The sequence below is a fragment of the Lissotriton vulgaris genome, chromosome 12 (genome assembly GCF_964263255.1).
Source record: "Lissotriton vulgaris chromosome 12, aLisVul1.2, whole genome shotgun sequence".
Taxonomy (NCBI): Eukaryota; Metazoa; Chordata; class Amphibia; order Caudata; family Salamandridae; genus Lissotriton; species Lissotriton vulgaris.
Genome location: NC_141700.1, coordinates 86,656,045 through 86,682,508, shown reverse-complemented (window position 1 = coordinate 86,682,508; position 26,464 = coordinate 86,656,045). Strand labels below are relative to the sequence as shown.

Below are 26,464 nucleotides of genomic sequence, written 5' to 3'. Positions count from 1 at the left end.
GCTGTGTGGTGGGTGCCTCGGCGGAGCTGTGTGGTAGGTGCATCGGCGGAGCTGTGTGGTGGGTGCATCGGCGGAGCTGTGTGGTGGGTGCTTCTGTGGAGCTGTGTGGTGGGTGCATCTGTGGAGCTGTATGGTGGGTGCATCTGTGGAGCTGTGTGGTGGGTGCATCTGTGGAGCTGTGTGGTGGGTGCCTCAGTGGAGCTGTGTGGTGGGTGCCTCGGTGGAGCTGTGTGGTGGGTGCATCGGTGGAGCTGTGTGGTGGGTGCATCGGTGGAGCTGTGTGGTGGGTGCATCGGTGGAGCTGTGTGGTGGGTGCATCGGTGGAGCTGTGTGGTGGGTGCATCGGTGGAGCTGTGTGGTGGGTGCCTCGGTGGAGCTGTGTGGTGGGTGCATCGGTGGAGCTGGGTGGTGGGTGCATCAGTGGAGCTGTGTGGTGGGTGCATCGGTGGAGCTTAGTGGGTGCATTGGTGGAGCTGTGTGGTGGGTGCATTGGTGGAGCTGTGTGGTGGGTGCATCGGTGGAGCTTAGTTGGTGCATCGGTGGAGCTGTGTGGTGGGTGCATCGGTGGAGCTGTGTGGTGGGTGCCTCGGCGGAGCTGTGTGGTGGGTGCCTCGGCGGAGCTGTGTGGTGGGTGCATCGGTGGAGCTGTGTAGTGGATGCATCGGTGGAGCTGTGTGGTGGGTGCTTCTGTGGAGCTGTGTGGTGGGTGCATCTGTGGAGCTGTGTGGTGGGTGCATCTGTGGAGCTGTGTGGTGGGTGCATCTGTGGAGCTGTGTGGTGGGTGCATCTGTGGAGCTGTGTGGTGGGTGCATCTGTGGAGCTGTGTGGTGGGTGCCTCAGCGGAGCTGTGTGGTGGGTGCTTCTGTGGAGCTGTGTGTGGGTGCATCTGTGGAGCTGTGTGGTGGGTGCATCTGTGGAGCTGCGTGGTGGGTGCATCTGTGGAGCTGTGTGGTGGGTGCATCTGTGGAGCTGTCTGGTGGGTGCATCTGTGGAGCTGTGTGGTGGGTGCATCTGTGGAGCTGTGTGGTGGGTGCCTCAGTGGAGCTGTCTGGTGGGTGCCTCGGTGGAGCTGTGTGGTGGGTGCATCGGTGGAGCTGTGTGGTGGGTGCATCGGTGGAGCTGTGTGGTGGGTGCATCGGTGGAGCTGTGTGGTGGGTGCATCGGTGGAGCTGTGTGGTGGGTGCCTCGGTGGAGCTGTGTGGTGGGTGCCTCGGTGGAGCTGTGTGGTGGGTGCATCGGTGGAGCTGTGTGGTGGGTGCATCGGTGGAGCTGTGTGGTGGGTGCATCGGTGGAGCTGTGTGGTGGGTGCCTCGGTGGAGCTGTGTGGTGGGTGACTCGGCGGAGCTGTGTGGTGGGTGCATCGGTGGAGCTGTGTGGTGGATGCTTCTGTGGAGCTGTGTGGTGGGTGCATCTGTGGAGCTGTGTGGTGGGTGCATCTTTGGAGCTGTGTGGTGGGTGCATCTGTGGAGCTGTGTGGTGGGTGCCTCGGTGGAGCTGTGTGGTGGGTGCATCGGTGGAGCTGTGTGGTGGGTGCATCGGTGGAGCTGTGTGGTGGGTGCATCGGTGGAGCTGTGTGGTGGGTGCATCGGTGGAGCTGTGTGGTGGGTGCCTCGGTGGAGCTGTGTGGTGGGTGCATCGGTGGAGCTGTGTGGTGGGTGCATCGGTGGAGCTGTGTGGTGGGTGCCTCGGTGGAGCTGTGTGGTGGGTGACTCGGCGGAGCTGTGTGGTGGGTGCATCGGTGGAGCTGTGTGGTGGATGCTTCTGTGGAGCTGTGTGGTGGGTGCATCTGTGGAGCTGTGTGGTGGGTGCATCTTTGGAGCTGTGTGGTGGGTGCATCTGTGGAGCTGTGTGGTGGGTGCCTCGGTGGAGCTGTGTGGTGGGTGCATCGGTGGAGCTGTGTGGTGGGTGCATCGGTGGAGCTGTGTGGTGGGTGCATCGGTGGAGCTGTGTGGTGGGTGCATCGGTGGAGCTGTGTGGTGGGTGCCTCGGTGGAGCTGTGTGGTGGGTGCATCGGTACCCAGAGGTGGGCTGCGCCACTGCCTTGGTATATTGGTGCGAAAGCAAAAATGTTACTGACGACACATGCCAATTGATGAGGAGGTCCGAGTCAAAGCCTTTCTATGTGTGCATGCATTTTTTATAAGACTAGAATGATTGTCTAGGCCAATCCTAACAAATGCTCTGGACCCCGAGAACATGGAAACAACACTATGCACTCTGTTCAACTCACCCAATTTACCTTTCAGCAATAGGAGCATGATTTTGATACCCTAGATATTACTTTTGAACCGATATAGCACTTTGCCAGCGGTAGTATAATGCCCTGCTCTAGGTTTCAATATGAAAACCAGACGAGGTAAGCTGCCTGGCAGACCTCCAACAATGTTTTTTAATTATTCACCGACTAACTTAAAAACACCTCTGTGGACCCAGATATTTGAAAATAACTCTGATCAAAGGCAGCAGCACCGAGAGGAACTTTACTGTAAAAATGCAACCCGTTACCATCAAACATGGCCCTGCACGGCTATGCTGCTCATGCTTTCCTGAGCGGCCACGGGATGGCTATTCTGTATGCGCTCTACCTCAGCATAGTCTGCAGCTCCAAGCCCCGCCCACTTCTAGGAAAGACAGGCCATCCCGCCTGCCGTAACCATGATAAGAATGTTAATTAATACCCCGCTCATGGACACAGCAGAAGGGGAGGGGGGCCGAAGGGGGCGCATTCCTGAATCTAGCCAACTAACAGACATAAGGAAAATAAATGACTTTCACATGCGAACGCTAGTCATCAAATATTGTATCGCTTTCTAACTATGAATTAGGCAAACTAAGTAGTTGAGTTTTAAAAACGAATAAGTTATATTAACATTTAAAAGTGCGGGAACATTTCTACACCATGCATAGGACATGTTTGAGTGAATAATGCGCTATTTCCACTGCCAGCTTCGCCGGTCTGCAAACAATACCAAGAAAAGAAAATTCGAGAGAGCAGTCCGAAACTGGTAAAACTGAAAACACACTCCTCCCTGCGCTCCCATTAAATGTATTACAAACAATAGCCGATTCATGTAAAGACTCAAATCTAGATAGAAAATGCTCAATGTTTTCCAATTGAGGGGCACAGCAAGCATCCATGGTAAAATTGCAAGCCGAAAATAAACCCTAAAAGCAACATCTGCTTATTAGTGATCCAAATGTCAACGCTTCAGAGTGAATTTTTTTAACCACTGTTGTGACCTCACTGCAAGCACTCGTAAGCATACCATGTCAGAAGTCCCAATGCAGACAGGCTGACTTCGCATTTCATCCTTTCAACGTCGAAAACGGAATTGTTTATAGCAGTACTGGTCGCCTTCAGTACATCGAATGTGACGTGCAGTGTCTCAGGTGATCAGTTCACACTTTGTATTCGTGTTAAATCCCTTCAGATGTAGCTACACCCGAGCTGTATATCGTACACTAATAAGATACGGGTTTGAGATGGTGGAAGAGCTGCTTATCTCTTATGGAGATAGATTATCTGGGGGGATGAAGGGCTCCTAATGGGACGTGTAGACGGGGAGAAATTGAGAAAAAAGCTGAGCAGGGAGGGTGTTATTGCGGCTATCTGTTTGTCCGAGGGGAGGAGAAATGCCGGCCTGAGGCAGAGCACACGCTGAGAAGCTTCTGGGAGGGGGGCTGGGCTGCCTTTGATCTGGTAATGCGAGGCAGGCAGGCAGGCAGGCGGCTGGTGGCATTGTGCACGCGCTTTTTAGGGCTTGCGCTTGCGCAATGACCTAAAAAGCACATGCACTTGAAGGAATCGCCAGTGGAATCGCCAGTGGTGGTTAAACACTGGATAAGCCGTAATAGAGCTTCGCCAGCGATGCGCAGAAGCGCATCAGCAGGCGAGCCCTAAAAAGAAGAAAATGGGTAGTTAGAGTCTTCGAAACCATTCATAAGTAGATAACATAGCACCAAACCTATAAAATCAGCTAACCCTGCCTGCTAACTGAAGAGCACCCTAGGACCAGCCCAGGATTCAGTGGCCTAATGCAAACTGATTGCCCCCACCCTACAGAATGTGAAGAAGGGCCCCTGAGTCTTAGATATCTCACAAATATTCACAGGCCTTGGGCGGAATGGGGCCACTCTGAAAGATTTAGGGACCACACTGGCTGCCAGGGGATGCCGGATTTGGTGGCGTAGTGGACTAATGTCTCCACTGTAGGGGCCTGTGTTCGACCTCATGGACACAGGTTCAAATCCCGGCAGGTCCACTCAGCCTTTCATCCTTCTGAGGTCGATAAAATGAGTACCGTTGGGTAACAATAAACATCAGTTATTCAATGCCAACATACTCTTGGGTGGACACATTAGTCCACTAAGCAACTGGACCTGGCTACCCGCAGACCGATCCCCACCACTTCTGCAATGCATTCTCCAATTTCTTCCAATAGCCCTGCACAGTGGGGCATGCCGATGCAGTGGTGGCTCCTCCACTAAGTCATGCGCACTGGGCATGTTCTCCACTGGGCTGTGTTGAACTTTTTCCTTCTCCCTCCTCCACATTTCCCTTCCTTTTCCCAAACCCACCTCAGATCCACTTGTCACGTTCCTTTATTCCCGCTTCCCCTCACCCCCTACTTCCGGGTCCTGTTCAGGTGGCAGTAGACACAGAAGACAAACTACACGAATCTCATCTTTTTCATTTTCATGTCCCTAAAGACTCGTCTAAGTTTAATTTTTCATGTTTGTCATTTTTAAGAAATAGTTTTTCGAGTTTCCTTTCCTTCCAAATCTGAACTTTGATACCAGGTCTCTGGTGTTTCTTTAATTCATTGAAAAAAAAATCCTAAATGTCACATTTAGTCGAAATATAAAGCTTAGCTCTGTCATCTTTAATTCTGACAGTCACCAAAAAGACTTAGACCCCCCCCCCCCCTTCTAGTGTTTTTTTTTTATAGATCTTTGTGTTGGAGATATGGCAAAGAACAAAAAAAAATACACTGGGTGTACACTGGCATGGGCATTCAAAGCAAATCTTCTCAGCGTCAGACAGTCCCCGTGTCCCCTCCCTCCCCACCCGCCATATTACAAACATTAATATTTAATAATGATTGATTGGAGAGCAGTATCTCAGATCTCAGAGCCAGTGCCTGTAAGAGGGGTGCTGGGATTTCCCCTGTAGTCTTTCCATTTCCCTCGGGTTTTCGTCCATTTTTGGGGACAGCCACGAATGTCATACAATTATTTTCAAGAAGTATTATTTCTGCACAACTCATTAGACAGAAGTTAATAACAGACACAATAAAACAGTGGACTTAGATATAGCGCCTTGACGCCCTTGGGCTAAGTTTAGCGCTCTATAAATTCAATACTCATTCATTCATAAACTCTTATCAAACTTACCGTTCGAGAAGTTTTCAGTATTTGTGTTTTTTATCGACAATCCACTGAAAGGCGACGGCTTCTTGACGTCAGCAGCAGACAGAGCAGAGACAGGGAGAGGAATGAAGCTCGCGCCCTCTCTGTGGATCGTGTTATAATAATTGATGGTTTACACCTGCACGCGGCTTGTGCAGGTCAATAATGGAGCACACATACTCTTTCTTTCACACTTATATAGTTGACAAACACTTGCCCTGCACCAGCTCTGGGGTCTTCTGGAGAGGATACAGTCAGGCCTGATAGGGCCTGTGAATGTCAAACTGCAGGAAACCCCATATCCCAGCCCTGGTGCACCATTGTTCTCCAGGCTCCCTATCTACAAGGCCCCTTCTCTGTGCCATCTCCAGGGTGATTGCAGTCACTATTAGTAACTTGTTGCATAAAACACACAATAACACACTGAGCCTTCTGGCCTTCTGCAGGGAGTGCACCAGGCTCTAAAGTAAGATAAAAACTGCAGACTTATGAAATATTACAGCTGGGTGCACTGTTTGTGAGTGCATCTATGACAAGAGAGAGGTGTGGCACAGCGGCCAGAGCAGCTCAGCATCATGTGACTCTGGGTAATAGCTCCCTTAATTTCCCTGAAGGCCCCCAGCGCCTTGAAACCTTAAGGGGTGGTATGTTCACGCTTTACAAATAGGAATTATTATTATTATTGTTGTGCTAGGCAAAGAGCGAAGTGAGTGGGAACTAGCGGGAACGGAACTCTTACTCTTCACAGCCGTTGTGGCAGTTCCTGTAGTTTCCTTTTTGTTGTTAAAGTACACCTCAGTCACTCTAACTGCTGTACCTGCTCCCCTCTTTCAAGATATTGTACAGTTATCTAAACTGTACTTTATTTCCAGCGGTGCCATCTCTCCCCCTCGCTCGCTCTCTCCGTGTTTTTCCCTCTCTCTCCCTCTTCTCACATCTTAAAAACACTTCAGGGACTCGTCGTATATGGGAAGTAGCAAAGAATGTCATTTTAGGAGACAGGTGAAACCTGCACCCCTCCTAAAATATATCTATTTGTTTGGAAGTTACAACTATTTTGGTATTACACATAACATTCCGACTAGACCATGAGGAACGTTAGAACTTCGGGGACACACTCGTAAGTCTACGGTATGTGTGAGTAAACACCTCTACACAGGTAATGTACCCCCCATGGACAAACTCTACACAGTGGAGAAACATACAAATTGAACGTTGGTCTAGTTTGCAGTGGATTTTCTTCACTACACACCCTCCTCCCCACAGGCCCTTGGGAACGATCACAAATCTAGTTTGGGCTCAAAGTTGTGAATGTGCAAGTTCCACAAAGACACTTGAATAACTTATGCACTCATTTTTCACAGATGTTCGCCTGCTTACTGTAAGCCAGTGGTCGTCTCTGCACACACACATAGTGCCGATATAGGCAACCTCCCCCAGCAAGAAGAACATAGCATGCACAGCAATACAATAATAAACACACAAGACATGTTTGTTGGAAGACATTTTGCTGCAGGTTTATTTCTTACAAGAAATATATGCCAATGTGGTGGGTCATCTTACGGGCGATCCAAGGGCAGGCAGCGGTGACGAACCTAAGCTGCCCTGCCTGCCTGATGAGCCAACTGCACCATGTCCAGCCCAATTGGTGCTATCATTTTATGGGGATTATTCCCCCTAAATACCTTGGACAACCAGTTCATCCCTTTATTCACGCCTTTGTAAGGGTCGGAGCTTATCCAGGCAAGCCCCCCGTTGCTCAGGCTCACAACTGCCCGAAGGTCTAGCGGGCGCTGTTTTTTCCTCCATGTCCTGCCGCGAAGACTTCTGGGGTTGTTGGGCATCTGCACCCCTATTGTGCTCCTGAAGAGGGTACCCCCTATGTACCATTCAGCCTCGGGATCACCCTGTAACTCCGCCTGCAACACAAATTAACAAGTTAACATGTTCGTTCCCTGGCTACGCCCCCCAGCCAACACTGCGGTAGGGAGGGAGACGGCGTGACCAGGAGGAACCAAAAGGAAGGACGGAGGGGCTGGGGCAGGTATAAGTACCTCTCTCCAACCCTCCGACGTGCCAGATGTAACACAGAATCTGCGCCAGACTTCCAGGGACTCACCTGGGGTCCCCACAACTAGACGTGGGGATGTGCCTAATGTGGCACTAAGGTGGCCCCCTTTTGAGCGGGCACCCTGTGTGTGCTGCTGGCAGCCGCATTACACCTTTTTTTCTGATGTCAATTTATGATTGGGAAATTCTTTCAAATTGTGGCCTCTCATGAAAAAAAAAGAATACCATAGCATCAGAAAATCTAATTTCTACTAACATGTGAAATCCATTTGTTGGGGGTTTTCATGCAAGCCCTTAATTGTTTACATGGAGATCTTGCGTGGTGCTGACAATGGAGTGTGACATAGACCCCTAAATAAGACCCCTGGTCTGGTCAATCTATGAATTCCGTTCTAGGAATGGAATACGCTGTTCACCTTCACTGGATAAACCATATATCCACTAAGAAATGTCATGTCCTTATGTAGTCCTTAGTGCGTAATCTCGACGTTGACGTCCTGCCAGAAGGGCAGAGCTCATGAGACCGCCACTATTTTAGTTCAGTGCTGTATTTAGATCTCACTGCTGTGAAGGCGGCCACCATGGCGCCTGCCTCCGGCCTAGATAAAGTCAGCTGCTGCACTGTTAGTCTGCCCAAAGGGACTCGTTGCCGGACTCACCTGGAGGACAGAGGAGAAATTGAGTGACGCAGTAGGACCCCCCTAATACCAGAAATGGAAATGGCTTCCAGAACTACTATTGTTTCAGTTAGGTTTCCAGACAAGAAGTCTTCCTCAAAGTGGCATACATTGACTTCTAAAAATCTGATACTACCCGTGCTTCAGTCGAAGGACCCCTGGAGCAGGCTCAGTGTCACCTCAGACACGAGTCCCTTGCTCCTGGCACCATCAGGATTCAAGCAAGCTGGGCCGAAGACGGCTGTAATGCCAGAAACTGGTCCCCGGAAGCTTGTTTCCTTTCCAGTAAAAGAATTGGCTTGGTAGTTTGGTCTGCCCTGTTCCCATGATGCACTGGGCCAGGGACAGACTAATTTGCATGTAGCCAGGTTCTGAGCTGGGATGGTGCAGTGAGCTAAAAAACGGTGATGGATCAAGCCCTGATCTGTTGACTGGGTAGGAGTGTTCTGCTTAATTCAGATACTCTGTCCATCACCACCCCCCTTTTCTGAATCGTTTTGTCCACCATAAGCGTGGAAGGGTATGCTCAGACATGAGTCCCTTGCTCACTGCACCATCAGGATTCAAGCAAGCCGGGCCGAAGACGGCTGTAATGCCAGAAACCGGTCCCCGGAAGCTTGTTTCCTTTCCAGTAAAAGAATTGGCTTGGTAGTTTGGTCTGCCCTGTTCCCATGATGCACTGGGCCAGGGACAGACTAATTTACATGTAGCCAGGTTCTGAGCTGGGATGGTGCAGTGAGCTAAAAAATGGTGATGGATCAAGCCCTGATCTGTTGACTGGGTAGGAGTGTTCTGCTTAATTCAGATACTCTGTCCATCACCACCCCCCTTTTCTGAAGCATCTGAATGATGGCAACATAAATTGTGAGTCTCCTAGTTGTAGCATCCGCATGAAAGTGACATAACATTGGGAGTCTCTTGGGCGTGGCATCCGCTTGAAGGTGACATAACATTGGGTGTGGCATCCGCATGAAGGTGACATAAAATTGGGAGTCTTTTGGGCGTGGCATCCACATGAAAGTGACATAACATTGGGAGTCTCCTGGGCGTGGCATCCGCTTGAAGGTGACATAAAATTGTGAGTCTCCTAGGCGTAGCATCCGCATGAAATTATGATAACATTGGGAGTCTCTTGGGTGTGGCATCCGCATGAAAGTGACATAACATTGTAAGTCTCCTGGGTGTGGCACCTGTATGAAAGTGACATAACATTGGGAGTCGCTTGGGTGTGGCATCTGAATGATGGTGACATAAATTGGGAGTCTCCTGGTTGTAGCATTGGCATGAAAGTGGGATAACATTGGGAGTCTCTTGGGCAATATTCTTGCATTAGTGCTTGATATGAGCAGGTGGTTTCCGGTGCTCAGCACCAGCACTTAATTATCAACCCCAGCTCTAGTGACAGTCCACCACATTGTGGCGCTATTTGTCTAATTTATCTATGAGCACAACAACAATTATTTATTCATTCAGTATACATTAAAACTTACTAATACCTGCCGCAGGCCAATCTTATAGTTTTGGGGGCCTGGAATAGTCTGTCATTGGCAGAGATGGCAGGGGCAATGGGTAGTGCAAGTTGCAGGGGGCTCCTGACATTGGCCCTGACACTTATTGTTTTTTACAAATCAAGCACTGTCTCACATACAATCGTTGATTTGTTTATCACCAGCCAGTGCAGGAAAAAAGCAGGATTGTACATTTCTCAGAAAGAAAACTCGGCTATGCCGTTATTTTTCTTAGTAACAAAAACATTTCTGAGCATACCATATCATGGGGTGTCCATTGCGCTGTGATTTCTTCTCACTGTGTTTCTCCCTTGTTGGAGGGAGTATTTTAGGTGAAAATGCTCCACCTACCCAGAAGAGAACTGAAGTTTTTTCTAGTGGGCTACAACTGGGGGTATCGAAGGTGGGGATGTCGTCATCTACTAGTTTTGATGCCCGCCCACCAAATTGAGTCCCCCTTTATTTGAATCAACAGTGGGTGACTTGCATCCAAGGAAATTTATGTGAGATCCCCGTAAGGGTGAGAAGAATGGGACACAGGCAGTCACCATGTCAAGCATGAATAGGAACCAGGCAGAAACTTCTGCTTTTAAGGTGACCATGGTACTTGACAGACTCTCCCCAGATGGTTCAGCCTTTGAGAGGAACAGAATATAGGAAAAAAGAGGTAAGCTAACTTAAAAAAATATTGCATCATGTGAGGTAGGGGTGGGGCATAGGAGGGGGCAGCGCTTCATGCCGAGACCGTCTGAGAGGCTCCTTGCCTCCTCCTCACTGTGACCACCTCTCTTCAAAATAAAATGCTTGCTAAAGCTGCCATCAATATCCTGGGTTGTTTTCACACCTTTTAATGGACATGGGCTGCTTCGGGCCTCGTAAGTCGAACTGGAAACCCACTCAGTGCAGGAGTTTCCGGCTCACTTTGCCTGTCACAGCTTGATATTAGCTCCTCAATGACTGTGATGGGAGTCGATATAGTATGACATACAGTAGCACTTTTGATCTCACCCTGAGCTCCTCTCTGTGTGAACCGCCAAGCAGGCACCCCACAATCAGCTGATCTAGCGCTGTCCCGTGGGACAGTTTACTCGGCCGCCATCGCTGCTACACGCGAGGCCATGCCCACCCCCACCTATTAAAAGCACTGACTGATAGCGCATTTACTGGAAACTTAGTCCTCTGAGGCGGAAGCCGGAGGTGCTGTTACTCGCTTTTAAAACGTATTTGTTTTTGTGTTTGAAACATATTTTAATACTTTTGATCTCACCCTGAGCTCCTCTCTGTGTGAACCGCCAAGCAGGCACCCCACAATCAGCTGATCTAGCGCTGTTCCGTGGGACAGTTTACTCGGCCGCCATCGCTGCTACACGCGAGGCCACGCCCACCTGTCAGGCCACGCCCACCCCCTCTCTCCCTAAATGTGCTTCCCACGCAAGCGCAGCGGACGAGCGCAGCGGGAGCGCCGTTTGCACGCCGAAGGCGCGCCTAAGGCAAGCCCGTCTGCGCCCGTCCGCGCCTGGCCCGTGCCTAGGGCCAGTCCCCCTGCCTGTCCTGATGTCTCTGATCCCACTTGCTGGACCAGATCCCAGCTTCTCCTTCTAAAGCCCTCTACCTGCCCATCCACCACACGCTGTAGTCCCGATCACTTGGAGGATGCTTCTTTCAACTGCCCTCAATGTAATTTCATGCTCCCGCCTTGGAGCCTGCGCCCTTCTCCCTGCCTCAGCCAGCCGAAATGCCTGTTCCACCCCCTGAAGCTGAAAGCTGGTCTGATTAACTGCCGCTCATTACCCCGCCATGCCAATGAGATATGGACCTCTATTATCTCCGATGCCTGGGATATCCTGTTCCTCACCGAGTCATGGCTCACAGATACCTCCACTCCCGATATCCATCTTGCTACCCCTCCAGGTTACATCCTAAAGGGCATCAATCGTGAAGGGGGCAAAACAGGAGGTGTTCTTGCCATCATCTTAAAATCCCACCTCAACTTGTCAATCACCAAATTAACGAACATTGGGATGATTGAAGCTTTGCACTTTACTATCTCGGATAACGCGGCAGTAGTATTAGCAGGCTCACTAGTTTACAACCCTCCTAATGCCTCAACTCTCTCCTTAACGGCACTCACCCACCTGTTGGCGGATCTCTCCCTCAAACACCAACACTTTCTGGTACTAGGAGATTTCAACCTCCACGTGGACAATTCTCTATGCTCCAAAGCCAACAACTTGCTAGAAACAATGCAGAGCTTGAACTTACCTCAGTTAGTCAAGGGCCCCACACACACTGCTGGGCATACCCTGGATCTAATCTTTGCTAATTTCTCGAACATCACAGTCTTCCCTTCCCTCCCTCTCACCTGGTCTGATCATTATCTTGTCCCTTTTAACCTAGAGCTTAGTTCGGGACCCGCCCCTACTGGCCTCAGAAAAGAGCTGGGGAGAAAGTGGCACAAAGTCACCTGTGCTACCTTGGACCCCTTATTCAACTTCCAGCCAGCTCCTCTTTCCTCTGACATTGATGGAAATGTTTCTAGACTCAATTCTGCATTGCTCCTTGCCATCGACTCCCTCGCCCCCCTCAAACCCATCTCATCTGCTAGAACCCGCCCCTCTGCCCCTTGGTTCTCTTCAATCCTCCGTGAGGAAAAAAGCCGATGCAAACTACTCGAACGCAAGTGGCGGCAGAACTACGACCCTGAATCCAAAGCCATTTACAAAACCGCTCTGAAAAAATTCCTTAAACAAAAAAAGCCACCATGAGAGATTACTTCTCATTACAAATCTCCAACGCCAAGAACTCTTCAAAAACTCTCTTTAATATTGTCAAAGAATTTGTAAACCCCCCCGCCAGGGCCACACAGACCCTCTCCAGCCAGGCACTATGCGACGGTCTCTCGGACTATTTCCTCGAAAAAATTGACAAAATTTGCACCTCATTTCCTACTGAGGTACCCCCCCTGATTCCCCAGGCAATGGCCCCGGAATCCGCCTCCCTGCAATCTTATAACGAGCTGACTCTCGAGACCGCACTCAGGCTATTCACCCAATGCAGTTCTGGTTCCCCTTCCGACCCAATTCCTGCTAAGATCATGGGTGACCTAGCCCCCTCACTGGCCAACTCCTTTCTTTCTATCTGGAATGCCTCACTCCATCATGGCTTCTTCCCAACTACGTGGAAGGAAGCTCTGCTGATCCTACTAAATTCTCCAATTATCGCCCCATCTCCCTCCTCCCCAAACCCGCAAAATTTTTGGAAAAGGCCGTGCAGCTGCAACTAACAGAGTATCTGGAAAACAACTCCCTGCTGCACGACTCCCAATCCGGATTCAGAGCAGGCTTTAGCACTGAGACTGCTCTCCTGGAAGTGGCTGAGACCATCCGTGAATGCGTGGATAGGGGCGAGGAGGCCATGCTAGTCCTCCTCGACCTATCCGCCGCTTTTGATACGTCTCCCACAAAATCCTACTTAACCGTCTAAAGCAGATCGGAATCGGGGGCTCCGCTCTCGTATGAATTGAATCCTTCCTCACTGGCAGAACTCAAAAGGTGGTGCTTGGACCTTTCAGATCAGAGGGCAAACCCCTGCTTTGTGGTGTTCCGCAGGGCTCTGCTCTGAGCCCCCTGTTTTTTAATGTCTATCTTGCACCCTTGGCCACAGTGGTGGAGTCTTGTGGAGTCAGGGTGGTCTCTTATGCTGATGATACTCAGTTGATATTTTCCTTTAGAGACCACTCAGACTCCACCTTTGCCAACTTCCGCCAATGTCTGAACAACATCTGTGACTGGATGACCAACCATCACCTTAGACTGAATGCTGACAAGACAGAGGTCCTGTTTTTTAACCAGAAAACTCCTATTTCCCCCAGCCTGTGGTGGCCCACAGCACTCGACCCGGCCCCCACCCCTGTCCAATCAGCTCGCAACTTGGGTTATCAATTCGATGACTCTCTGTCTTGCAAAGCACAAGTCAACAAGGTCACCTCTGCCTGCTTTGTGAAGCTGCGCATGATTAAGAAGATCCTTCCTTACCTTCCTTTAGACGCCCGCCGAACTATCACTCAGGCCCTCATAACTTCTCACCTAGACTACGCCAACAGCTTATATGGCGGCGCTCCTCAATATCTGATCGATCGGCTCCAGATCGTTCAGAATGCGGCGGCCAGATTGATCGGTAATATCCCCTACCGCCAGTCGGTCGCCGCCTATCGCACAGAGCTCCACTGGCTTACCATTGCAAGCCGTATTCAATTTAAGATCCTCACCCTTGCCTTTCGAGCTATCAACGGCCTTGGACCTAACTACCTGAAAAAGCGAGTGTCAATCTCTCAATCTGTCAGATCACTGAGATCTAACAACTTACGCATCCTGATTGAACCTCGCTTTCGATGCTCCAGAATGGAGGGCAGAGGATTCAGCGTAATCACTGCCAAACTATGGAACTCCCTCCCTCTCGATCTCAGGTTCTGCCCATCTGAACCCATCTTCCGTGCTAAATTAAAAACCTGGCTGTTCGCCAGACTATGATCCCTGTCTTGCAATAAGCTTGTTCCTCCCCTCCTTCCCGGAGGCTCTGTTTCTATCGCCGGGACACCCCTCCGGGGGTAGCTGCGCGCTGTATAAGCTACTTAAATAAATAAATAAATAAATAGCACTGTGTTAGCTGGCAGCCTCTAAAACTATACACAAAGAAAAGGGAGAGAAGGAAAACACCTTACTTCTAGCTCCCCCAAAATAAGTATCAACACACAACAAAGAACTAAGGTTTCCTGAAGTCGCAATTTTTTTATCAATTATCAATCTACAATAAGGGGTAGCGAAGCACATTTACTTTATAAAAACTGCCCTCACCCACAACGTATTGTGGCATGCTTCATCATAGGGCTGCTGCGATGCCTCAGCTCAGACCAATGCTTGAGACGGAGCAATAGGGTGGGGGAGACAATACAAACAAGAAAAGAAGGAGAAAGAAGGATCCAACATAAAGGTGCAGATTTCGAATAATCTGAAAACTAACTAAGGGATATCCGAATAACTATTTTATTCCTGGACTCCCTTGTCAGTGTTCAAAATGTAATTAATACCCTAGGATGGGGGTGAAGTGAGTATATTATGCAAGTTCCCTTCTAGCTGATATACCCCTAGTATATCAATATACTCAAGGTTACTCCACCTGTATTATGTGGTGTTGTCCAGTACACTTACAGTTAATTGAGATCTGTAAGCAGAGGCAATAAAATTACAAGTGAAGCAAGCATGGGCATCAAAGAAAATACAAACAAAAACATTGATTCAAGTGACTAAAAGTGCTACATTTGCTACCTTTATTGTTTACTAAACCAATTTGGTGCGACGCAGGCGTTCTCATTATTTTACGCCACCACTAGTGAGGGATCACTGCCCTTATGACTAATTGTGAACACTAGTCTAAGATGCAAATTACCTCTTTAACCCTGACAAGGGAATCCAGGAATCACATTGTTATTAGGATATTTATTTATTTATTTATTTATTTATTTAGCGACTTGTAAAGCGCCTGGTGACCCAAGGGCATCCCCGCGCTATGAAGAATTGTTATCCAGATGAGGGGGGGGAAGAGGGGAGGGCCATTATTTGGGGAATAGAAGTGTCTTCAGTTTTTTTCGAAAAACCAAATAGCTGGGTTCAAGTCTGAGGGTACGTGGGAGGAAGTTCCATCCAGTAGCCGCTTGAACAGAGAATCGTCGGCCTCCTGTTCGAGTCCTTTTGAATTTGGGAATATTGGCTAGGTGCTCTTTCTCGGATCGTAGGGATCTGAGTGCTTTATAGGGGGTGACCATGCTACTGAGGATAGCAGGGCCAGATCCGTTGATCAGTTTATATGCCATGCACATGGCTTTGAATTCCACCCTTTGGCGTACAGGGAGCCAGTGCAAGGCCTTAAGGGCAGGTTTAGCTGACACTCTGGATGGAAGGTTCATGAGCAGACGTGCTGCTGCATTCTGTGTCCGTTGCAGCCTCGTCAGGGTGGCCTCAGGGGCTCCCAGGTAGACCATGTTGCTATAATCCAGCAGTGACAATACTAGTCCCTGGATGAGTAGTTTCCTGGAGACGGGTGGAAGTAAGGGAAGAATCCTGCGGGTAGTGCGCATGAGCCAAAAGCAGGTGCCTGCGGTTTTGGCCACTTGCGTCTTCATAGAGAGCTCGGGTTCGAGCCATACTCCAAGGGTCTTGATTTCGCGCTTCGGGGTGGGAATTTCCCCGAACACGTCTGGCCAGACTGCTGGAGGGATGGTCACCCATTGCTTTCCCAGGAGCATCACTTCGGTCTTTGACCCATTTAGTTTTAATGATGAATCACACATCCAGCCGTGGATTTCCGTGAGGCAGTTAGCCAGGTTGTCTGGGTGGTCGTCTAGTTGGGATAGGGAGACGACCAGTTGTGTGTCATCAGCGTAGCTTACTATTTTTATACCGAATGGTGTCACCACGTCTTCAAGAGGGGCCATATATGCATTAAAAAGCGTCGGGCTCAGGGAAGATCCCTGAGGGACCCCGCTTGTGAGGGGGAGGGTGGACGAGTGGTGATTGCCGTCCCATACCTGGAACGTGCGCCCGGTGAGGAAGGATTCTATCCAACTGAGTGCCGTCCCGGTGAGCCCTGCTGCCGTGAGTCGATGGAGAAGGACACGATGGTTGACTGTGTCGAAGGCTGCACTGAGATCCAGGAGGATCACTGCCACTGACCCTCCTGAATCCAGAATGCGCCTTGCCTCCTCGATGACGGCGAGCAGGGCGGTGTCAGTGCCGTGACCCGGGCGGAATCCAGTTTGGATTGCCGAAGGATGTTGTTTGTCTCGAAGAACTGAGACAATTGTCTGTTGACCAATTTCTCGGCTATCTTGCTAATCCCAGGGAGGAGTGATATTGGCCGGTAGTTTGCCATGTCTGCTGGGTCGAGCTGGGGTTTTTTAAGGAGTGCTTTTACCACCGCGCTCTTCCAGCTGGCAGGAACAGATCCCTGGGCAAGTGAGCTGTTGATAAGCTCCATGAGCGTGGCGACGATGACGGGGGCCACGGTTTTGAGGAATCTGATGGGTGCCGGATCAAGAGGTGATCCGCTTCTCATTTTCGCCAAGGTTATTTCTACCTCGTTGCAGGTTACTGGCCTGAATGTCGCAAGTTGGGGACGTATACTGTTTTCAGTCAGGCTGGGAGGTGAATGGTTGTCCATGTGGCTAGAGGGACCGGGGGGGGGGGGGGGGGAGGGAAACTAGGATGCGGGCAATTTTGTAAAGGTGGCTAGTTCGTTACTTCGGTCCACCGGGGGGGGTAATGGGGGAAGGAGAGTTAGGTACTTTTAGCAACTCTTTTACAATTAGGAAGGATTCCCTGGCAGAATTGGAGGATTCTTTGATCCGAGTGTCGTAGTGGGAAGCTTTGGCGTGCCTAATGGCATCTTTTTAGAGTCTAACTGTGTTTTGGTATGCTTCCTTGCTGGCGTGCTGCCAGTCTTTCCTCCATAGCCGTTCGGCTTTTTTACAGTTTTTACGTAGTATTCGGAGCTCCGGGGTGTACCACAGGGCGGAACCAAGTTTCCCCTTTTTGTCCTCCCTAGTTCTGAGTGGGAGTACGGAGTCCAGGGAGGTAGTAATCCACTCTCTAAATTTACTATCGGCAACAGCCGGGTCTTCTGCATATGCAGGGGTGGTAGCCTTTAAGTTCCTAGCCCATTCCTCGGTGGGAAGTCTGGACCAGGTCCTGTCCCTGATGTAAGTGGGCGGTTTTTGAGGTTTCCTAAAGGTTCCTGGAAGTAGGAAGGAAACTAGGAAGTGGTCTGTCCAGGGGAGGGGAAGGGCTTTCCTCGCTTGCATCGAGGGGGTGCTTGTGAACACGGGGTCCAGCAGGTGACCCTTGGTGTGTGTGGCTCCAGAGTTTAGGAGGCGGATGTCAAGGGCCGCCAAATCGGTGATCAGGTCGGCAGCTACCGAGTCTGCAGGGCCATCGAAATGGATGTTCAGATCTCCTACTATCATGAAGTTTGTGATGGAGTGGGCCTGTGTCGCTACAGTGCCCAGGAGAGAACTAGCGAAAGGGCCTGGATGCCCGGGGGGGGCGGTATACAAGGACTCCTGTCAGTGAGTTAGTCGGGTCTAGCTTGATTGTAAACTGTAGGCTTTCAGAGTCAGGGATCTGCATATCACTAGATTTGCAGTGAAGGTAGTCCCGGTGAATAATGGCAACACCGCCACCTCTGCCTAAGGGGCGGGGTAGGGACTGAATGAGGAAGCCCGGTGGGGTGGCTAACACCATATCTGACTCCGAATGTGGGGCGAGCCAAGTTTCCGTGAGGAAGAGGATGTCTATCTCCTGATCTTCTATGAGGTGGTTGATCTGCGTCGCATGTTTGGGGAGCGAGCGACAGTTCAGCGATGCAAGTTTGAGAGCAGCGGGTTTGTGGGGTTTTATAGGTAGTTTGAGCTGGACTGGCTGGCAGAGGGAACAGCGGGTGAAAGGTCCATTTAGGTCATGAACGTATTCACAGGAGGAGGCGGTGGGGGGTCTGAGACTTAGTAGCTCACGACGTGAATAGCTTACCTTGGGGGCAGCTTTGTCCGGCAGGGGTTCTGGCCCTGGGCCCGGCCGTGCGCGGACAGGCGCAGACGGGCTTGCCTTAGGTGCGCCTTCGGCGCGCAAACGGCGCTCCCGCTGCACTCGTCCGCTGCGCTGGTATGGTCGGCACATTTGTAGTAAGTGTTATGGCCGTGGCCTCGCAGTGGGCGTGGCTTCCGCCTTGGGACCGCGCTGGCGGTGTGGGCGTTTCCCTGTATCAGCGCTGAAAGTCGCTGTGTCAGGGGTGGTCTGGGAGGGCTGTTTTAGCACATGATAGCCGGCGCTTCAGTGCAGGTAAGCTCAGTGGTTTTTAAAATCAAACACAGAGAAAAGTGACAATTTTTAAAATCAATTGTGAAGAACAGTCCTCCGGCTTCCGCCTCAGAGGATAACAAAATAATAATGCGACGCGCTTTCTGTCAGCGTTTTGTAGTGGTTTTTTGGTGGGCGTGGCCTCGCAGTGGGCGTGGCTTCCGCCTTGGGACCGCGCTGGCGGTGTGGGCGTTTCCCTGTATCAGCGCTGAAAGTCGCTGTGTCAGGGGTGGTCTGGGAGGGCTGTTTTAGCACGTGATAGCCGGCGCTTCAGTGCAGGTAAGCTCAGTGGTTTTTAAAATCAAACACAGAGAAAAGTGACAATTTGTAAAATCAATTGTGAAGAACAGTCCTCCGGCTTCCGCTTCAGAGGATAACAAAATAATAATGCGACGCGCTTTCTGTCAGCGTTTTGTAGTGGTTTTTTGGTGGGCGTGGCCTCGCAGTGGGCGTGGCTTCCGCCTTGGGACCGCGCTGGCGGTGTGGGCGTTTCCCTGTACCAGCGCTGAAAGTCGCTGTGTCAGGGGTGGTCTGGGAGGGCTGTTTTAGCACGTGATAGCCGGCGCTTCAGTGCAGGTAAGCTCAGTGGTTTTTAAAATCAAACACAGAGAAAAGTGACAATTTTTTAAATCAATTGTGAAGAACAGTCCTCCGGCTTCCGCCTCAGAGGATAACAAAATAAATATCCCTTAGTTAGTTTTAATATTCAAAATCTGCACCTTTTTTGTTGGGTCCTTCTTTCTCCTTCTTTTCTTGTTTGTATTGCCTCCTCCACCCTATTGCTCCCCCTCAAGCGTTGGTCTGTGCTTCTGCTACACCTTATTGTAGATTGACACTTGATAAAAACAATTGTGACTTCAGGAAACCTTTCTTCTTTGTTGTGTGTTGAGGCTCTAAAAACCCGATACCACCTCTGGCCAGTTACATCTGAATGCCTGCAATGGATTTATCAACATTGTGTAAGGAAGTGCTCTGCTGGTCTTCTATGGTTGGGTAGGGTTTCCCCTTTCTCAAAATAAAAAAGTGTCCATTTGTTCGAGTTTTGGGATTCTGGAAGCAACTGAATCTGGTCAACACACATGAAGTTTTGCAAAATCAAGGCATACCTTTTAATGTGGCAATTCTGCCTTTGTTTTAAAAATCATCCACAAATGGTTCACACACCTCCAAAAAGCGTTTCAGTGATTTCTTATGGGAATTATTCAATACTGTCCGGATGGCAACTCAAGGAATAGGGCAGGGTAAAATCATCAATTAATGGTATTCTAGCGAGAGTGCATTAAAATGGGAGGTGCAGTCAGTGAGAGTTTAGTGTACACACGACTTTGCCTTAGTCTTTCGTTCAATGTGCTTCTCAGCCCCCACACTTCTTTACACTCGATTGCAGAGATCTTAACCTGATCCAGTTTCCCAGTGCTTAATTTGTAAATAAATAATTGCCAGGGCTCTCGTCAGGCGCCCACTGCAGCTTGCACCACACATTGCCCCGTCGACAGCTACCAATGATAGTAATAGCACAACTACCAACCATCACACTCTTACAAGTGTGACAATTCGAACTATTCCAGGCTCTCAAAGCCATTGGGAGGCAGGTAATAATAATTTTGAATATATATTGAATTAATACTTGACTGTTGTTGTGGTCATCTCAGAGAGCACCACCTTGTGGCAGAGTGTCACAAGCGCCGGTGTTGAAATTCAAGTTCTGGTGCCGAGCACCAGAAAACAGCGGCTCAAATTAAGCACTGCAGTTTTATCCAGTTAATCCAGTCTGTTAGTTGCCGACATTCTCATATTAAAATGTTTGCTTTTCTCATGCAAAGGACAGGTTTGGAAGTACAAGGATGCAGACAAAGGGCGAGGTAATGAATCCACTGCTGTAAAATTAGGCCAAATACTTCTGCTTTTTCCATAATAAAGAATGATCTAAACAGGATATGACAGTCTTTATTACATTGATGACAAGGTATTTTAGTAAAGTAAGGGGTCTACCTCTTCTATGGGTAACACTCAAATTAACATAAAGTTATGCAATAGTAGCATCTGCCATTTATGTCACTTAGTAAAATGAAATATAGAAACCCACATTATTATCATATATCAATATTTGCATCTTGTCTGGAATTTAAGATAAGATTTTAGAAACAATGGCACATTTTTTTAAATATCTATTGCTTATGAAATATCCCTGTGGTATACAATTTTTAGCAAAGAAATAATCTGATCCATGAATTTATGGGGTTACAAAATGGGCAAAGTTATTTTTTACTATGTTTGTTGGTTTTAAGAATAAGAATGGAGAAACATTGTTTTGCCTCTCACTCAGGTTTAACATTCACTTATTTAAAATGGAGCAAAATGCATTTGTCTTCCTCCTTCTTATGAAAAATGCAGGTAAAATAGAGAAACTCAGGGCCTGCTTTAGGTTCGGAGGACAGGGTATTCTGTTGCAAACATAATGGAGTATCTGGCAAAAAGCCGTGGTTGGATGGACGGACCTCAAGTATTCCGGTGGTGTAGCCCCCATTGGCTCTGTTGACAGAATAGTTTGTCTGCAGCAGTCATCTACTGAAAGATACCCTAAATTCAGTGGACAGTGTAAAGTCTTTTTTATCCGGTCTGTGTCGGCCCCTCAAAAAAGAAGTTTGTTTTTTAAAAACTTAATTTTTTAAGAACTTTAGCGGATTGCCGTCAATACCAATGGGAGCCACTCACTAAATGTTGAGTGCAGTGAAAGCCACCGGGACCACTGGGTCGGAGGTCATTTCTAAATATGGAGGGCAGTTGTCTGTCAGGGAGGCGGTGGTAATGTCCTCCGCTACGCTAACGGACTGTACACAGCCCGTCAAACTCTAGATCTGCCCAATAGTCCGCCTCTTTTTTGTGCCTTGGTGCTTTAACCTTACTTACTATTGACTTGTAAATTACTAGAGGGAGATAATTTACTTCATCTTTTGCACTAATGCTGGCTTTACGTGGAAGCGCATGAACTATGCGCCCCTCGACCGTTGCCTAGTGGAAATACTGAAATAAAACATTTATTGGCAAAGTAACAAAAACAGTAATTTTGACTGTTTGTTATTTAATGTTTTAGGATCTAATTCAGAGTTTGGTTGAAGCGATACTCAGTAACAAATGTGACCATATCCTCTCTGCTGTGTTATAAATGCTACGGGATAATACTTGCGGTACGTAGGACAGGATACCCGGGCTACCCGTCATGTTTGTGAAGGAATATCCCACCCACTGAACTCCTAATCAGTCCCTCACTCTGGTACTATAAGTGTAGTTATTCCACTGAAAAAAAAGCTCAAATAATGTTGCCTACTTTAAAAGAACAAAGGAATTGATAATCAGAGACATGGCTTTACTTTGAATATGTCTAGGTATTTTACTAGGTAGTCAAAAGGTATTACTGCACTAAACGTGTAAAGAGAAAGTAAACCTTATAAGCACAGCGGGAAAAAAGTTGAAAGGGGGCAGGGGTTGACCGACGAGAATTAAATATTGAGCTAAGAGGGTGTGTTTCTGTCCAAAAAGCATGTCTGTGTATTTCTTTCACAATGTTCACAGGGACTCTTCAACTCTAGGCAAATATTAACTAACCTTCATTGGCAAAGCTCAAAGCGGTACTGGTACTCAATATAAATAGGTATATTTTTTTTGCCCAACTGCAGTAATTTAACACCATGGGTAGGTGGCGTCCTATTTCTACCTCTATCCCTCACGTTACGGAAGCCCCAGCTCTGCTAAAAGCACATGGTCTCAGGTAGCCAATCAAATTATTCCAACTGTCAAGTAATTTCCCCAAAAATATAATTAGAATTAAAATGGATTAAAAGGGTTCAACAACTACATCGTCAATTAACTCATATGTCAAGTTTCTCCAATTCAGGATATTTGCTGGAGGCAAGGAGGTGGGTGAATAATTGAGCATTTGGATTTCATCTCTTGACAAAACATAGTCCCACATGGAGACTTCATATATTTCACCAACGTATTGGTCTTTAGTGGGTAGCTTAGTTCTTCTCATCCCAAGCTTAATGCTTGGATTCCCCTGAATGACATATCCTTTGCTCAAGCCTTTCCTTGGTAGAGGCAGCCGGTCCACCCAGAGCCGCGCGGTTCCATGTGCAGATTCCCAGAAGAAGCACAGATTCACCGCCCGGTTGATGACTTCCGATGGGTAGAATTCTGCCCACTCGTCTCCCACAATCAGGATGTATGACTTGGAGTTGCTTTTCAAAACAGTGATCTCAGAGTTATAAGGTGGATCAGATTTGATCTCGAATAGGCTGTAACCCTTTGATGTGTCGGTGAAGGTACTTATACATAGTGTGAAACTGTGAAGCGCTTCCTCCTTCAGCGGCCTCAGGACCACGTGGGATCGACCAGTATCCTTTCGGAAAACAAAGGCATCTCCAGTCATGTCTGTAAGGAAATAATTAGACAGTAACTATCAGGCAGGTAAGGTTCTACTGTATTACACAATTCTTGCTTTCTAAAGTGCATTAGTTTAGCTAAAAAGGGTAGGGATACTTGTGAGAGTAGGTGAGAACAGTGAATCACTAATTGGTCAACATTACATCCTACATCACTATTCACAATCCAGGAACCACTCTAGTGTGCTGGGGAATTCCATTTATGAAGCTCGGGCTCCGCACCGACCTTCTAGGCGCCTCATGAATCCCAGATCCTACCCGGCTACAAAGTATCTGTTATATTGCAATAATTCAAGGAGATTTGCTACATGATTTGTAACAAATGTTTGTTAAAATTGAAACATACCATTACAGCCTTGAATAACCAGTTGTTGATTACAAATGCAAAACAAGCATTTACAATGCAACGGTTTCGTCTTTGCAAAAGTTAGAGCTATTGGCATTGTAAATGACAACATTTTTATTTATGTTTTGGTTTTTAAAACAGATAAATAAATGGCATTGTCATTTACATTGCCAATAGCTTAATCTCTCGCAAATGTGAGACCTATTGTACCCTACTGGACGAGCTCAGCAGACAGCAATAGTAGTGTGTTTATTGCTAGGTACTAGCAGTATTTGCATTGTGATTCATGTTCATTAAACCAATATTTGAACAGGGGGCTTATTTCACGAATTCCCTAATTTTAATAGAAATTGATTTTATATTATTTGGGCTGGCTGAAAAATTGTTTTATTAAATTCATTATGTTAATAATACGTCGTGAGAGCATGTTGAGCTAGCTTCTTACATCCTTAGCAAAAAAATATTAGACCGTTTTCTTAGATTTATTTATCAGAATTGCTGACCTTTGACCTAGAGACCTACACCAACTTAACAAAAGTTGTGTAATAGTGCAAAGAATCACTGAAATTGCAAAACGTTTCATGTAGTTGTGCAGAGTAAAAAATAAACTTTGATGGACATATTGCAGAACTCTTGCCTAATGTACACAGTTGTATCTGCCCCTTGTTCAACAAGGGGGGCATGCTTAATGAATATGAATACAATATTTATTAGCGGCAGATGAAGAAATGGTGTTCAGTCAACTCATTGAGTACATCTAACTTCAAGTCTGTTTCATAGAGTGATGTATTCATTGGTTTGTTTCTCTGGGTGTGTGTGTGGCTCTGGGTGTGTGTGGTTCTGGGTGTGTGTGCCTCTGGGTGTGTGTGGCTGGCTGGGTGTGTGTGGCTTCGGGTGTCTGTGGCTCTGGGTGTGTGTGTGTGGTAGTAATTGCTGTCTGCTGAGCTCGTCCAGTAGGGTAAAATAGGTCTCACATTTGCGAGAGATTAAGCTATTGGCATTGTAAATAACAATGCCATTTATTTATCTGTTTTCAAAACCAACACATAAATACAAATGTTGTCATTTACAATGCCAACAGCTCTAACTTTTGCAAAGGCGAAACCATTGCATTGTAAATGCTTGTTTATGTTTTGCTTTTGAAAACAGATAAATAAATGGCATTGTCATTTACAATGCCAATCGCTTAATCTCTCGCAAAGGCCACACACAAACACACAGACCCAGAGCCCCACACACAGACACAGCCCCACACACACAGTATGGAATGACAGTATGGAAAGACAACGACAGACAGTGCCCCTTCCTGTGGTGTGACTGAGAAGGTGGTACACTAAGCATAGGCTCAGATAACAACAAAGGTGGAGGTCGACCACAGTCTTTAACTGCTCTCGGTAACGATCTCGAGGAGGGCAGTTCTAGCTGTTAAATTCTCCAGGCACTGACCGCTCCACCTTCCCCGGGCCGTACTGACTACAGTACAGCTGTACCCATGACTGACTGTGTACAGTATTCACACATTCAGTGCCACGGCTGGTGCTGCGCTCTTCTAAGCTCTGTGTGTTATTGAGCACACGTGTGCAAATCTGGGTTTTAAAGCGGATAATTTTAGCAGCTGAGTTCAGATTCAGACCTGTGCTTGTGAAGGGGCGCAGCACTGCTGGCGTTGCAAAGGATGCAGTTTGCTGTGCTCTGCCCTTGCTCCTCGGCTCCAGAAACTCCTCACACCAGACATTTTATATGTGTGAACCCGATGGTGGTTTATTAAATAGATTGTTGACGCTGGAATGTGTCAACAACTTGCAAGTAAGCCTGCCCTCACCTCGCACAATGTACAGTGGATCTAGGCTGGCATGGGTGCACACTTATAAGTGTACATCTGCCAGTAGGGCTGCGCCATTCCCAAGAGAAAAACGCTAATTGTTGCTGTTTTAACAGTCTGCAAAGGCCCGTTTCTGGTGCTAAAGAGAACTGTAAACGAAATTGAATGCTTCCTCTGATATTTATAGGTTTCATTTTGCATGCGAGAAAATGTCACTCAGTCGTTGAATGTCACTGATAATTACACCAGGATTATGAAAATATCACACATAGCAATATGAAACCTTGGCAGCTGTGCTGCAGCCTGCCAGCACCCTCCGGGGACAGTACTCTGCAGTACCGGCTTCAACTGCAGCTTCCATTGCAGTTCATGTAACTGAAGATAGTCGGCGCCCCCTGCTCCCTGCTCAGCAGCATGTGACAGTGCACTAGCTCCCCTCCCCCAGATCACAGACAAAGCGCCTCGATGCCAGAAGGCCTTGGTGCCACGGGGGGCAGGAGGTAAAAGGGCGAAGCCAGGGCCACGGGAGCGAGGGCCAAGCAGCGGTCAAAGTGCTCAGGAGAAAAATCAGAGTTCAGCATCCATCACTTACTCGGCCGGCCCTCGTGCTGCACGTCGCTTTAGCGTCAACATGTCAAGCACACAAACATCACCTATCGTGTATCGAAGTTGTGCAATTCATATTGTATTTTATTTAATAATAGACAACAATGTTGATTTCTGTTATTTGGAGCAACACGTGCAGGTTTACATTATGGCCGGGATACCCATCACCCCCTCCCAACACAATCCCCAAGAATGGGAAGACGGAAACAATTCTTGAGCTTTTGGAAGGCGGGAGGGAGTTACCCTCCCGGCCGTATTTATTAAAATATGAAACAAAATTAAAACATTAAAATAACAGTTTCATATCAAGTACAATTTCATTTACACATTACGATGTTTATTGGCTAACCTTAACATATCTCTAATACAAAGGTTCTCCTAGCCGATTCTAAAACATCCTGTAAATGCATTTCTCAAAATTCAAATTGTACATCCTAACATTACGGGCCAACGGCAAGGTCGTAACCGGTGTCAGATCCCTAATACCAGAACTCCCCCCCTTACTTGTGAGGGGCGGGCGCACAGAGGACTGTAACTCTGTGCCAACTTCCAATTTCACTTGTCTTAACGGGGCCCCATATTTACTCGACGCCATCTTGGTGGTCGTCCGAGGACTCGTGTGAGGTGTCTAGAAGGTAGCGTAGACCTCCCTCCCACCCCACACTGCTTACCACATCC

At 48.1% G+C, this 26,464-nt stretch overlaps 2 protein-coding genes and 1 long non-coding RNA gene across 5 annotated transcripts in view; 1 reads left to right on the top strand and 2 right to left on the bottom strand.

The window, feature by feature from the left end:
- Positions 1-5,564, bottom strand: part of LOC147673420 (serum amyloid P-component-like) — a 57,329-nt gene extending 51,765 nt beyond the window's left edge. Inside the window, exon 1 of the mRNA XM_086947284.1 lies at positions 5,395-5,564. The gene's annotated coding sequence lies outside the window, so the exon portion shown is untranslated. The remainder of the gene's footprint in view (positions 1-5,394) is intronic.
- Positions 1-26,464, top strand: part of LOC147673418 (uncharacterized) — an 82,811-nt gene that overhangs the window by 14,439 nt on the left and 41,908 nt on the right. The gene's annotated exons all lie outside the window — the stretch shown is intronic.
- The window catches only part of LOC147673419 (serum amyloid P-component-like), a 39,260-nt gene continuing 33,297 nt past the window's right edge, over positions 20,502-26,464 (bottom strand). For both annotated transcript variants that reach the window (XM_086947287.1, XM_086947286.1), the window contains one exon: positions 20,502-23,001. In XM_086947287.1, the coding sequence (XP_086803413.1) occupies positions 22,406-22,999 (594 nt within the window). In that variant the 5' untranslated portion in view covers positions 23,000-23,001 and the 3' untranslated portion in view covers positions 20,502-22,405. The remainder of the gene's footprint in view (positions 23,002-26,464) is intronic.